Raw genomic sequence first — 12,401 nt, 5'->3', positions numbered from 1 at the left:
TTTCGCATTGGTTTTGGCACGTGGGTTGTTGTACTGTAGATACGTTTGTGTCATGAGGGATGGGGGGAAAGGTTTCCCAGTCTGAGGAATTTGGCTGTCATGGTTGGTTTACGAATGGCCATGTTGTTGATGTCATTTTTTTCTATTGCTTTTGTCAATGCTATTGCACTTCAGAGGTCACAATTGCATGTTTTTTTGAGAGAGAGAAATGAAAGAGACAAAGAAAATGCATCGTGTTTAGCAACGTATGTTGAAGATTCTCATAGGAAATCAACCAAAGAAATCGTTATTTGCGTGCAAAGCTACAAGGCAGTTATACGTAAGGTGTCGTAATCGTAAAAAAAAATCCAGATATTACCGTGATATCTTTTACCGTCTTTAGTAAGAGAAAAGACAGTAGGACTGAGTATAGTTCAGTCAACTCAGGCATAAGCTCCCTTGTGAGGAACATATCTAGGCTGCTCTCCAATCCCCACTTGTTTATTCAGCGCCGCCTTTCTGGACAATGCACTCCTTCTCTCCCCATAGATGGCCGAGACAACCCACAGCACCCACATAATGCCCGCAGCAACGCCATACGCAATCATCTGGCCACGGCTAGCAGGTATACCCGTGAAGGCAGGTGCACCCGATGCAAGCAACAGGCCAAGACCACCATTGATCATGCCGAGGGTGATGAGTATGCGTCCTAGCCAAAGATGGCAATGCGACCATACTGTGCGTCGAGTATACTTTTTGTACTGGAGGTGGTGGATGAAGCCGAGGATGGGCTGGAAGAAGAGCATGACGAAGACGATGATGCCGATGATGGGGTGGTAATTGTCCAATAGGCTCACGGGCATGTCGTTGATCATCCACACGCCGATGCCAAAGGCGGCGAGGTAGACGGTGTAGGCGAAGAGCTGGAACAGGCCGTGTACGATCCAGAGGCCACGGAAAGTGCCTAGGCGGATGATGATCGAGCCTAGGGGGAAGAAGAGGACAAAGGCCAGGGCGGCGAGGACACCGTGTGCTGCGATGATTTTGCGACGCGATTCTGAATCTGCGTCTGCGAAACCGCCATTTGCACCATCACTGCCAGATTGTGTAGTAGCGTAGTCGCTGTTGGCGTCATCACCCCCGCTTCCATATGACCCAGAGCTCCATTCATTATTCGATCCAGGGCTCCATCTATCGCCAGGGCCAGGTCCGAATTGGGCAGACACGATGGTGGTGGCTATTGCTAGTATCAAAATCAGCCCAGGGATTGAAGATCGATCTACCTATTGCACACACACACACCTAAGCTGAGCAGAACGGTTCTTGTTGAGGAAGTCATGATGGGAGGCGCCACGTTGAATTGAGTAGCATGAATATGACCAAATAGTCTTACGCGGCTGATAGAAGGAAACATGGGCTACTTAATATTCACCCACCCCAACGCTTACAGCTGAGCTGATGGTGCAGCAACTATCGGCGATGCAGGCCAAGTCCGCCCAAACCGTCGCAGCAGACCCGAAACAAGACAAAAGTGACATAAGTGGAAGCGAATCAAGACTAAGATTACGCGTTTCTGGAACCTTTGATTGTTTCGAGTGGTGGACATTTGTCTAGCTAGTGCTGTGTTGGGATCGGGGTGTCCATGGAGAGCCGTAGGTCAGACGGCATGTCGGCAAAAAGAGATGCAGAGAACTCCGACATGAACTTACATGAACAGGGCGACTACTTAGACTAGGAATATGCCTGACGTTGACTATTGCTGATTTCATCTTTACAAAAAATCCAAGTCCTAGTGGGTATACTTGCAACGAGCACGTGACTGTGAGCGCATCTGAGTCTACAATGGCCTTGGGCGGGCCGACGCGCCCTCGACTGGACCAAAAGGGCTAGCATGATCTGCCTTTTGCATGATACTGCTGGCAGCGACAGGGCAGCGACTAGGCAGCGTAGCTTCAACCTGATACCTACTAACTTTTTTTCTTTCTGGCGCATGAGGTGCACTCTGTCAGGAGCCCAAGGCTGGCTGACTTGGAAAATGGATCCATGACGTAGTGATGGCTCAGGACAAAAGTGAGCACCCCGGACGTTTGTGTTGAAGACTGGGTGTCAAGATCCTTGGAACGGTTCCTGTGTTCTAGCATGGGCGGCAGCGTGACATGGCGGTCGACATCGTGATGTGGCAGCCCACGCAGGCCGCCTACCCGTCGGGGGTCGACCTCATGGCGGCCAGAGCGCGGATGTTGAGATTTTCTACCGCCTTCTATCCGGGGGGTGGTCATGGCCAGGGCTGGCCAGGCACATGGCGGTGTTGAAGAGATGCTATTCCTGTCATGTGGTGCTTTGTTGCAGTCATGAGTTCGCCGTTGGATTATGTGACTGCGCAGCCGCAAGCGAAACCGGTTTTTTTTGGGGGGCAGTGTCTCGGAGGCGCAAGGCAGGCAGACAGAGAGTATCGCCTTACTGCCACGGCGGCCTGAGGCGAAGAAGCAAAAACGGAGACCAAATTGGGGAGATTGGTGATGAGTTGTTTGGGCAAGAAGGAGGTGAAGAGCCTTACAGCGCTGAGTTGTGCAGGCCCAGGACCAGGCATGACTCCTGCAACGCCCGATCTTCGGCTGCGGCAGCTGACCAATGACGCGATGGCCCGTCAGTGACAGCGGCCCGCCATTCGCTGGCTGGTAACCATCTTCCTGATCCCCGTCACACCACTGCGCGGCTCTGAGTCACCCTGCAGCCTACTACTCCCGGCCATGGCTGACTGGGTAGGGTACCTGCATGAATGAGGTGATCATGGCCGGTGTATATAAGTCTTGCACACCATCCTGCTTCTATGCCGGTCTCTACTGAGATTATTAGCCGCCTTTGCGGCTTTTCGCCCCGCCTCTCTCTCCCCTTACTGCTACTACAACTACTACAACAACAACAACTACTCTACTCTACACAATCTCAGCATCATCTACTACACCTACCATATTCTACTACTACCACCGTCAACAAAAGACTCGAAAAAAGGAGAAGAAATGGGCAAACGCCACAACAGAAAGCGAACCAGAAGCCGTCCCAGGAACCGCAATAATAACAACAATAATCCTAATGCCAACAACCTGAACATTAATACGACACCAATCCACATCCGGAGCGAGTCTGTCAGCACCGCCTCTTCAACTCTCTCGCCAACAAGCTCTTGCTTCCAGCCCTCTGGCTGCCCGCTTGCCAACGTGCCAGCAAACCACTGGCAGCAAACCTACACAGCATGGCAGATGCGCCTGCGAATCCAGCGGGAGCAGGAGCAAGAGTTGGAGCTAGAGACGCAGCGACTCCGCATCTTTGGTGGCTTACCGGAGGATGAGCGGTGTCTGATGGAACCCATGCTCAAGGTCGTCACGGATCTCTTCGACGGCTTCTACGACTACGAGGACCCTTGAACAAAAACAGCAGGACAAGGACCATAGAAGCCCCCGGGGAGGTATGAACCTGCATTCCACGACCTATTTTGCTCCACTCTCGTGCATCGCATGGCCATGGCCACTTCCCCGACCCCACTTTTTTTATGGGCTGGTCGCAGGGGGTGGGGGTGGTAGAGGCGGTGAGAGCACCACCTCGTTGTTACCACGCCTGTACACATACATACACGTCGTCCCTTTTGTGTATGTGTCTAGACCCTCGTGGCACGACCCGCATATCCCCCTTAATGCGTGGTCCCAATAATCCACTCCCCCTCGTCGACAACAACGACTCCACTGCTTTTTTACTATCCGCTTTAGGGATCTAAGCGCTAAGGAATTCTTTGTCCCCTGAGTCGACCGGCTCTTGTTTTTTTTCTTCTTCTCTGATTCGCTTCGCTGTTTGGCACAAAGCACTACACAACATATACTTTGAACGACATCCCAAGTTTTCAACAACTCAGAAACTTTAATTTCTTTTTCTGCCCAATCAGAAATTACAACACCCATGATTCGGGAACTTTTTTTTAGCCAGGGCGGAGGCGTGGGATACCATCTGGGTACGGACTCGTAGCAGATCCTAAGACAAGAGTACTAATGGGATTCGAAACTCTTTTCATCAAGGAGTGCGATTTCTCGGGTGCCAAGGAAAGTCGGGATTGGTTCAACTATTGCTCAGCCCTAGGACTCCGTCTATTTGCGCATGCGCGGTGGACATGAAGGAAGGATTGAATGGAAGGAAGGGAAGGAAGGAAAGGAAGAAAAGCAGCTCGATGCACGCTCTGGTGTCTGGACATCCTGCTCGAGTCTACCAGCTCGCGGGTTGCATATGCATAGAGTTTGAGCGTCGCTGCTTCGAGGGGGGAAGGAGGAGGAGGAAAACATGGGAAGGAAAAAAGGGGGGAAAGAAGCCATGCGTTTATTTCTGGTCAACGAATCATGAGGGAAACTGGATAATGGGGGGGTTTGTCGTTTTGTGTGCTCTTCTCTTTTTTTTGCTCAATCTATATCTCTCCTAGTAATCACCTAAGCATTTATTTTCTTACATCGTAATGACTAGGAAGGGGGGGGGGTTTCGACGGTAATGATTAAAGGTAAACATGTGGTAGATTGATGAATTGTAACGGCCGCTCTTTTCATATATACATAGCATCTAGCTTTAAATAAATCTTTAACCCTCATTTCTACTTCTTACTGCTTGTGCTGTGTATTGTGTGATGATGGGTAGCAGAGCACTGGTTGCTTCTTCTTCCTTACTCGCACCAAAAGCGTCACCACCGACCCATCCGTGTACTACCCCTTTGCTGATTAAAACACTCCCTCAACACGTCCTCGGCGTAGGTCCGAGACTCCCCCTGTAAACCCACAAGCGGACTGTGACTGTGCCTAGGAAGAAACAATATCCGCATATCCCCATGCTGAGCAGTAGTAGTGTGTACATGGCTAGTAAATCGGGGCCGTGGTTGTAGTCGTGGTTGTAGTCGTGGTTGTAGTCATGGTTGTTTGTCATAGTTTACGCGTAGTAGTATCTAGACAATGCCAAAGTGTGGAAAAGATGAAGGTTCATATCGTGTGGGTACGAGACAAAGAAAGGAAGAAGAAAGTGGTGGTAGTGCTGGTGGATGCGGCACAGATGTATGTTGATTCAATGCACTACACACGTTACATAGCTAGATATATAATATTGAAGAGACGTAGACGCCAAACGTGTGAAGAAAAAAACCCCTTTTCAGATGTGTGTGTGTGAATGATGTGAATGTTGAAAGAATACATGCGAAGTGAAGTATCGTAGTAACCAGCTGTATTATCACAGAAGGAAATAAAAAGAGAAGAAGCATTTAATACCGCAACGCCATTCTTTACCCCAAAGCAACACATTAAACCTCCCAACTCCAAAAGTGGTATCATATGAAATGAAGACTGGAACGAACATGACTTCCTCCTCCACCCTCGTCTTTCTTGAATTGTAAAAGACTCGAGACAATGCAATTCAGATCCACACACCGCCTACTTAATAGCAGGCAGGGCATCAATCTTGGCATACAACTCCTGCGGATTCTCAAAAACATACCAAAGATCCTTGGGCACTCCCTTGAACGCCTTCTCGAACCGCTCGGGGCTATTCTTAGAGCCCTCATCCATCTCCGCAACACCAGTCACCTTGCGAATGTAGATAGCGCCAATCCACTTGCTGCCAAACTTGCGGTAGGCCTCGCCGTACGACTCCGGGTCAGTTTGTGTCGAATCGCCAATGAGGATGAATCTGCGCTTAGGGAACCATCCGTAGACTTTCTCGATGCGATCGACTTTGTAGGCTTCGGTACCTTGGGTCAGGTTTGCGAGGAAGCCCGCGAGGTTCATCCAGCTGGCGTCGCGCAGGATCATGGTGCCGTTGGGGTAGTACTGGTCGCGAAATTTGCGGAGGAAGGGGTAGAGGTTGTAGGGTGAGGCGGAGAGATACCAGAAGGGCGGGTTGTCGAGCTTTTGTACAATGTGCTTGTATAGCTCGGGCATTCCCTTGATGGGCTCTGGCTCCTCTGCGAAGGTGGTAGTCAGGATACCAGTGGGCGAGGGTGTGAGCGTCTTCTTGATGGTGTCGTCGATGTCAGAGAGGACTGCCCAGCCCTTGGACTTGGCAAAGGTAATGTTGAATGGAGTTGCAGTTGCGTCGACGGCCTTGAAGCTGGTGACTTGGCCGTCTTTGTAGTCATTACCGGGAATGGCCAGCTCGTCGACACTGATGCCATCACGACCACTAGGACCCAGTCTGGCGTTCAAACCCAAGAGATCAATCTCGACCGAGTGGGCGGGAAGGATCTGGTCGGCAAAGGGCTGGAGCCTGGTGGCGACAGTCCGTCTGGCTTGCTCATCGTCTGCAAGGCCAATCTTCTCGCTGACCCAAGCGACTATCTGGGAGAGGTCCTTGCCGCTGTCCTTGACGAAGTAGCAGGCGACAAACTCGGCCTTCCACCTTCCGAGGCGATTCTGGTAGGCGGTGTTGTCGAGGATCCAGACATAGTCGGTTTTTGAATTGACTGGGGAGTAGAAGGGGTTCTTGCGGCCAAGGTAGGAGGAGAGGTTGTCCTTGAGGGAGAAGCTGAAACGGTTGGCGAGCTTAGGCATGTCTGCTTCAAAGGCGGCGAAGTTTGATTTTTCTCTGGTGATTCGCTCTTGTTCGGTTTCTTCAGCGCGCATGCGGGCACGGCCGGCCACTGCAGCAGCGGATTCAGGCGCCATTTTGTAGGGTGGTGGGGTTGTACGAGGGGCGGCGGATCGCTATGGTGGTTCAAAGGTCAGGAGGAGAGGGTGTTGCACGGGACAAAGGGGTGCAATGGCCATGGTAGCGGTCATATACTTTGGGCTAGCACTTGACCAGAGGGTTGTGAGTGGCTGTCAACAGGTGTCTCGCAGCTGGAGCGAATGCGCATGAGGAATGACGTCTAGCCAAGCCATGGCCGCCGCATAGGCTGGGGCATGATCGCCTGCCGAGGAAGCGGGTCTCAGATGCCTGTGCCTGCTTTGTGCGGCGATGCCCTCTGTAGAGTAGTACTGCATATATAGAGAGTAGCGTGCACCTTTGTACTGTATCCAGGCACCAGAGTCTTCCAAGATAAATTTGCAGAATACGGGGAGTCGAGGGAGCTGCAAACGTGGATGAGGCAATGGTTGTCTATCGATAGTGGGTACCTTTGGCAGGGTTGGGTGCCTGGCTGTGTGTCATGGAGCAGACAGTGATGCAGGTGCAGTCACAGTTAGGCTACAGATGGTGGAGGGGTCGATCGGCAGGCAGGCAGCATATTACATACTTGGTACTCAGTCGTGTGCCTGATGGTGTGTGTAAGTAGGTGTAGTACAAACATCATACAAGACTATGTAGACACACGGGACTGCATCTTGGCTGACTCATGCGTGGCCAAAGTGGTGGCTACAGCAGACTCCGGCTGCCACTCCAAATGCTGGGCAGAAGAGAGGACTCGGTCAAGTTGGCAGTACACGTGTACACGTCCGTCTAGCGCTGCTTGTCAGTATGCCCGCCATGATGTCGTCTCGAGTAGTGCCCGAGGGTCCACTCTTCTTGCAGCCATCGTTGCCGCTGTTTGTGTGGTTTGTGTGTGGGAGAGGGAGCATGCGCGCACCCGTGTAAAGGAACAAAGCTGGGCAGAGTATGGAATATGTATCGTGACCCACGTCAAGAGTGTCGAGTCGAAGCGCTTACTGTACTGCTCTACACTAACTACCAGCTACTCTACTCGCAGGGTCCAATGAAGCCGACAATCGGACCGTGGGCGTGCATGTCCACGAAGAGCGGTATTGCTTGGCAACACCCTCCGCCTTCTGGGACGCGTACTACCACCGTGTAAGGCGGTGATGGTGGCTGTCAGACGTGGATAAGGACGCTGCACAGCCATCAACGGCTCATTGCCACACGTTATACGCGGCCGTTTACGTCGCCCACCCTCACCCGTCTGCGCCGCTGCCATGGCTCGGGGCCAAGTCATATCTTACCTAGGGACATGCGCCCGCGCGGAGCAAAGCGCGCGTGTCCTGGAGGCCTCATCATCTCTTTCTTACTGCCCACAGAACCACCATAGATCCTGTATTCCTTGCATCCATACATATTGCCTAGGCCCTCAGCCCTCCAGCTTCTCAGCCACTCTGCGCTGCTAGTTTGCGCCTTGCCTTGACATCATTTCACCTATCGCCTTTACCCCCCCCCACATCGACCCTTGCTGGAGACCGCCGCCATGGAGCTCAAGAAGCGCCTCAACTTGGGCAGCTTGATGCGCAAACGCCCATGTTAGTCGCGCGACGACACTCTGAGTACTGCGTTAACACAGACAGCGGCACCCCAGGACACCGTCCCTATAGACCCTAACGCCGATACGCCAGAAGCAAATGCTGCCAGGGGCGTGGTAAGCCACCTCGACTCGCCAACGCTTGTCCGCCCAAGCTAACAGCAACCAGAGACTTTTCTGCGAGTCTGGCGCTGCTAACTCGGTATGTCTTGTCTGCAAATGGCTGTCTCCTTCCTCCACTGACCATGCCGCGACGAATAGGGCGAAGAAGTGCTCCACCTGCCGACCATTGTCGAGTCCGCCGTCGCAAGCCCAGCTGCTGCGTCCGCCGCCGCCAGACAAATCCGCACCTTCCTCTCCAAAGAAAACTTCACCCGCCCTCATGTCCAGTACAATGCTATTATGCTCATCCGCATCCTGTCCGACAACCCGGGCCCCTCCTTTACCAAGAACCTCGACAAGCCATTTGCCGACACGGTGAAGCACCTCTTGCGCCATGGACAGGACCCTAGCGTTGCGCAAATCACAAAAGAGACGCTAGATGCCATGGAGCGGGAGAAGTCCTACGACAGCAATCTAAGCACGCTCTTCGCCATGTATAAAAAAGAAAAGGGGCTCATGGCCAATGCCGCAAAGCAATTCAGTCCCCGAACGCTCAATGCGCCAGGATGGACCGGGTCGCAGAACATACAGGGCGGCTTCAGTTCGGGAAGCAGCAGATCCAATCCCAAAACTTTGCCCCCGCCCACAGAGCTGGCAGGCCGCATCGAAGAAGCGCGCACATCAGCGAAGCTTCTCCTGCAATTCGTGCAATCGACCCCCGCCAACGAGCTGCTAAGCAATGAACTGGTCAAGGAGTTTGCCGAACGCTGCACCACCGCTCAACGGAGCATACACGGCTACATTGCCTGCGACAATCCGCCGCCCGACGATGACACCATGCTCACACTCATTGAAACAAACGAACAACTCTCTCTCGCTGCCTCCAAGCACCAGCGCGCAGTGCTCCAGGCGCGCCGCTTCATGGGCGCCTCGCCCTCACCCCCAGCTCCAAACAGCAATGCCCCAGCTGGTGTACCTCCTCCTCCTCAGTCATACACGCCGCCACAGACCAGCGCGCCCACATTACCTCCTGTAGACGTGACAAGCACCCAGCCGCTCACCTCTCCCTCTGGTAGTTACAGAAACGAAGAGACTTCACAAACAAGGCCGAGCGCGCCAGAGGAGAATCCGTTTGCCGATCACTACACATCTCCATACACATCTCCACCGGCACCCCCAAACCCACGAGGAACAAGTGATTACGGTGGCTCGCCCGACTCGTATCATCCTGGCTACCACTCGACTCCATCTTACCTGGGCCGACAAGAGAGTTCTGCGAACAACCTAACCATGCATGGTGCTCAGCCACCGATCGCTGAAGAGGATGAGCATACGCGATCACGGACCGACCGCCCACGAACCCCCGAGGGCAACGTGCCGCAGCAGCGAGCCCATGACGTGTCGCCGATTGCAGAGCGTAACACAATAACGTACAGATACTAAGAGTGCCGTGAGGGATGTGATCATGGATTGGTTAGCGGCCAAAGTCCGGACGTGCTCATGTGGGGTACTAGCGTACCGCCCGAGTACCCACACATCTGACCGGAGACGTCCGTCGCTTTGAAATCACAGCGCGTACATTTTTTTCTTACCCATTTGGAGCACGTTTTGATAACTTCATTTAACCGCATAGTCGGCCTCGTAGTTGTTTGGAAAGATACCATAGTTTGTTTTTGATCTAGTTCCGGTACATATCCATATATCCTAGGTGTGCACTTGGTTTGCCCTGTCCTGCCCCGCATGCTGCATGCTGCAAGCCCATAGGGCGCGCAGGCCGGTGACCTAATGCCAGACGCCATGGTAGCTAGATTCCTAAGCATCTCGTGCACCTCACGCGTTCCTGTGCTGCGTCAATCACGCAATGCGCACCGCGCCGCTCCCAGTTCGCCTAACCAGCTCAGATGCGATACTTGCCTCAATCCTGCCTGCGCAGGGCGACGAGCCGGGGGAGCCTCGCAAACAACCCCTCCAATCTGGAAGGCAAGACCCGACACACCCCCCACTGCGGCGGAACAAGGACCGCGCCTAGCGCAAAAAGATTTAGAGCAGCCGTCATGTTGAAGAGATAATAATACACTACCGAACTGCCTTGCCGTCCCCTTCACTCGAATCTCACCCAGTCCGTCTCTCCTCCTTCTCTCTCTCTTCCTCATGGCATACTGCTACAACAGTCCATGGCTCGTTCGTTCCCAAAATGCGTCGACACGGTGATCATCGGTATGCGCCCGAGTCGACTACATTTGCGGACCAGACACTGATTACAAATACAGGCAATGGCCCATCTGCCCTCATCCTCTCCTACATCCTGCATGGCCACATTCCCTACTACGTCGGCGGCCATCATGACGCCATACTCGACGCAAAACTCCAGAACGCGCCTAATCTTCTCCACCTAACCCCAGATCTCTACGCGCATTTCCTCTCCTCACTTCGCTACTCGACCCAGGCGCTACCCGTCAATACGCTTCTCGATACCCTCATTCGCCCAAATGCCGACACTGAGTTGAATCCCAAATCATGCATCGAATGGCGATACGAGCCTGACAAGGCCATCTCACATCTTGCCATTGGAGAGACTGTACATGCAGGGGGACAATGGGCCGAAGATTCGCCCTCTGCGAGCGCCGACATAGGCACGCTAAGTTATGCCGAACAGCTTAGCCTACCAGGTTATTCATATACAGACCATCTGGCTAGAACCGGCAAGGCAGATGAAGCGGAATTTATACGTCCGTCGAGGACTGAAGTCGCTGACTACCTCAAGGTCTATCCAGATGCAGTAGGTATATCCGACTGCGTGCTTACGGGGCTCAAGGTCGACAATGTTTACCGCACCGTCAAGGGCTTCTCAATCGGCAGTCTCGGAATCCGATGCAGGCACCTTGTATTAGCATCTGGCATCTTTACGGTCAACATTCCACCTCCTCCACTGCTCGCACCCATCTCACAACTAAATTTGCCCGAAGCGCCATTACTCGTTATTGGATCAGGATTTTCCGCTGCAGACGTCATCATTTCGGCGCCGCCAAGACGTAGGATCATACACGTCTACCAGTGGAATCCTGAAAAGCGCCCGTCTCCACTCCGAGGGTGTCATCATACTGCTTATCCCGAGTATGCCACTGTGTATCGCCAGATGAAGCTTGCGGCAATCGCATCTTCGAAAAAGACCAAATCTGGACGACCCGCCTATGCAAGGAGAAGATCGAGCGCCTTCCAGCAGCGAGACTGGACGCTTTACGAAGGCTTACCTGGCGCAGAAGTTGTTGGTGCATACAGGTCTGGGGATGTGGCCAAAGTAGAACTGCGGTTATCTTCGGGTGACATTGTTACACGTGAAGTAGGTGGCTTGGCTTATGTCGTGGGAAGGCGCGGCACACTCGACTTTCTGTCTCCAGAGTTACAATCTGAGGTGCTGAGTGCACCTGACAATGTACCGGTCGAATCATTGTCAGACAACCTAATCTCGGGGCGCACACTTCGCGCAAAAGCTGAAGCAACCTCGCTCGAAGTCGCTAGGGACGTTTTTATCACCGGAAGCCTCACAGGCGACTCTCTGATTAGACACGCAGTCGGTGGTTGTGTTTTCGCAGCTGGCCGCATCCTTGGGGCTATACCAAGCATGTACCCATCTGACAATACCCTCTCACCAGCTTTATCAACACCCCGGTCTGCATCACCAGTCTCCAACTCTGACGCCGAAGCTGCCGCGTCGGAAATTAGTCCTAGTCCACCAAGACCACGGACTGGGCAACGAACACCTTCTGAGCTGACAAATGGCCATGAAGACTTGCATCTTGACCGACGGAAACTTTTCCGTGCTGTAGAGACGGCGCATGCGGAGAATAGGTCTTGGGTTGATTCTGGATGGTGGGCTGGTGGGCTAGGGCCTGGACGGCATTGAGTTTTAGACGTTTGGTTTTGAAACTGCTGCTTGCATTACATACCCAATATAGTTGAATATATACGTTTACAACCGTAAGCTTGAATTGATACTCGAATAACAGGGAATTGTAAATATGTGACAAGAGTATTTGCATTTAAAGATCAGTCTCTTATAAACGTAGTAGCCCAGTTTTTT

The 12,401-nt window shown here is 52.8% G+C and overlaps 7 protein-coding genes across 7 annotated transcripts; 4 read left to right on the top strand and 3 right to left on the bottom strand.

The window, feature by feature from the left end:
• Positions 1 to 59: 59 nt before the first annotated feature.
• Positions 60 to 212, top strand: COCCADRAFT_84814 (uncharacterized protein; the record flags this gene model as incomplete). Its single annotated transcript, XM_007709806.1, has 1 exon — positions 60 to 212. One exon carries the CDS (start codon positions 60 to 62, stop codon positions 210 to 212), a length of 153 nt encoding a protein of 50 aa, XP_007707996.1.
• Positions 213 to 422: 210 nt separating this feature from the next.
• Positions 423 to 1,318, bottom strand: COCCADRAFT_33088 (uncharacterized protein; the record flags this gene model as incomplete). Its single annotated transcript, XM_007709764.1, has 2 exons — positions 423 to 1,216; positions 1,276 to 1,318. 2 exons carry the CDS (start codon positions 1,316 to 1,318, stop codon positions 423 to 425), a joined length of 837 nt encoding a protein of 278 aa, XP_007707954.1.
• A 271-nt stretch (positions 1,319 to 1,589) lies between these two features.
• On the bottom strand, positions 1,590 to 1,799 carry COCCADRAFT_84870 (uncharacterized protein; the record flags this gene model as incomplete). The annotated part of the gene is made up of 1 exon (XM_007709805.1): positions 1,590 to 1,799. A coding segment is annotated over one exon (210 nt), but the record flags the coding sequence as incomplete, so codon positions are not given.
• A 1,200-nt stretch (positions 1,800 to 2,999) lies between these two features.
• Positions 3,000 to 3,404, top strand: COCCADRAFT_1431 (uncharacterized protein; the record flags this gene model as incomplete). The annotated part of the gene is made up of 1 exon (XM_007709724.1): positions 3,000 to 3,404. The coding sequence occupies one exon, from the start codon at positions 3,000 to 3,002 to the stop codon at positions 3,402 to 3,404; it is 405 nt and encodes a 134-aa protein (XP_007707914.1).
• A 2,025-nt stretch (positions 3,405 to 5,429) lies between these two features.
• Positions 5,430 to 6,659, bottom strand: COCCADRAFT_84820 (uncharacterized protein; the record flags this gene model as incomplete). The annotated part of the gene is made up of 1 exon (XM_007709804.1): positions 5,430 to 6,659. The coding sequence occupies one exon, from the start codon at positions 6,657 to 6,659 to the stop codon at positions 5,430 to 5,432; it is 1,230 nt and encodes a 409-aa protein (XP_007707994.1).
• Positions 6,660 to 8,167: 1,508 nt separating this feature from the next.
• COCCADRAFT_33085 (uncharacterized protein) lies at positions 8,168 to 9,763 on the top strand (the record flags this gene model as incomplete). Its single annotated transcript, XM_007709763.1, has 4 exons — positions 8,168 to 8,219; positions 8,265 to 8,335; positions 8,388 to 8,420; positions 8,480 to 9,763. The coding sequence occupies 4 exons, from the start codon at positions 8,168 to 8,170 to the stop codon at positions 9,761 to 9,763; spliced, it is 1,440 nt and encodes a 479-aa protein (XP_007707953.1).
• A 751-nt stretch (positions 9,764 to 10,514) lies between these two features.
• On the top strand, positions 10,515 to 12,224 carry COCCADRAFT_22741 (uncharacterized protein; the record flags this gene model as incomplete). The annotated part of the gene is made up of 1 exon (XM_007709745.1): positions 10,515 to 12,224. One exon carries the CDS (start codon positions 10,515 to 10,517, stop codon positions 12,222 to 12,224), a length of 1,710 nt encoding a protein of 569 aa, XP_007707935.1.
• Positions 12,225 to 12,401: the final 177 nt, after the last annotated feature.

Source organism: Bipolaris zeicola (assembly GCF_000523435.1).
Source record: "Bipolaris zeicola 26-R-13 unplaced genomic scaffold scaffold_11, whole genome shotgun sequence".
Classification (NCBI taxonomy): domain Eukaryota; kingdom Fungi; phylum Ascomycota; class Dothideomycetes; order Pleosporales; family Pleosporaceae; genus Bipolaris; species Bipolaris zeicola.
Note: the sequence above shows the minus strand (reverse complement) of the source record. Positions and strands in the feature narration are given on the sequence as shown.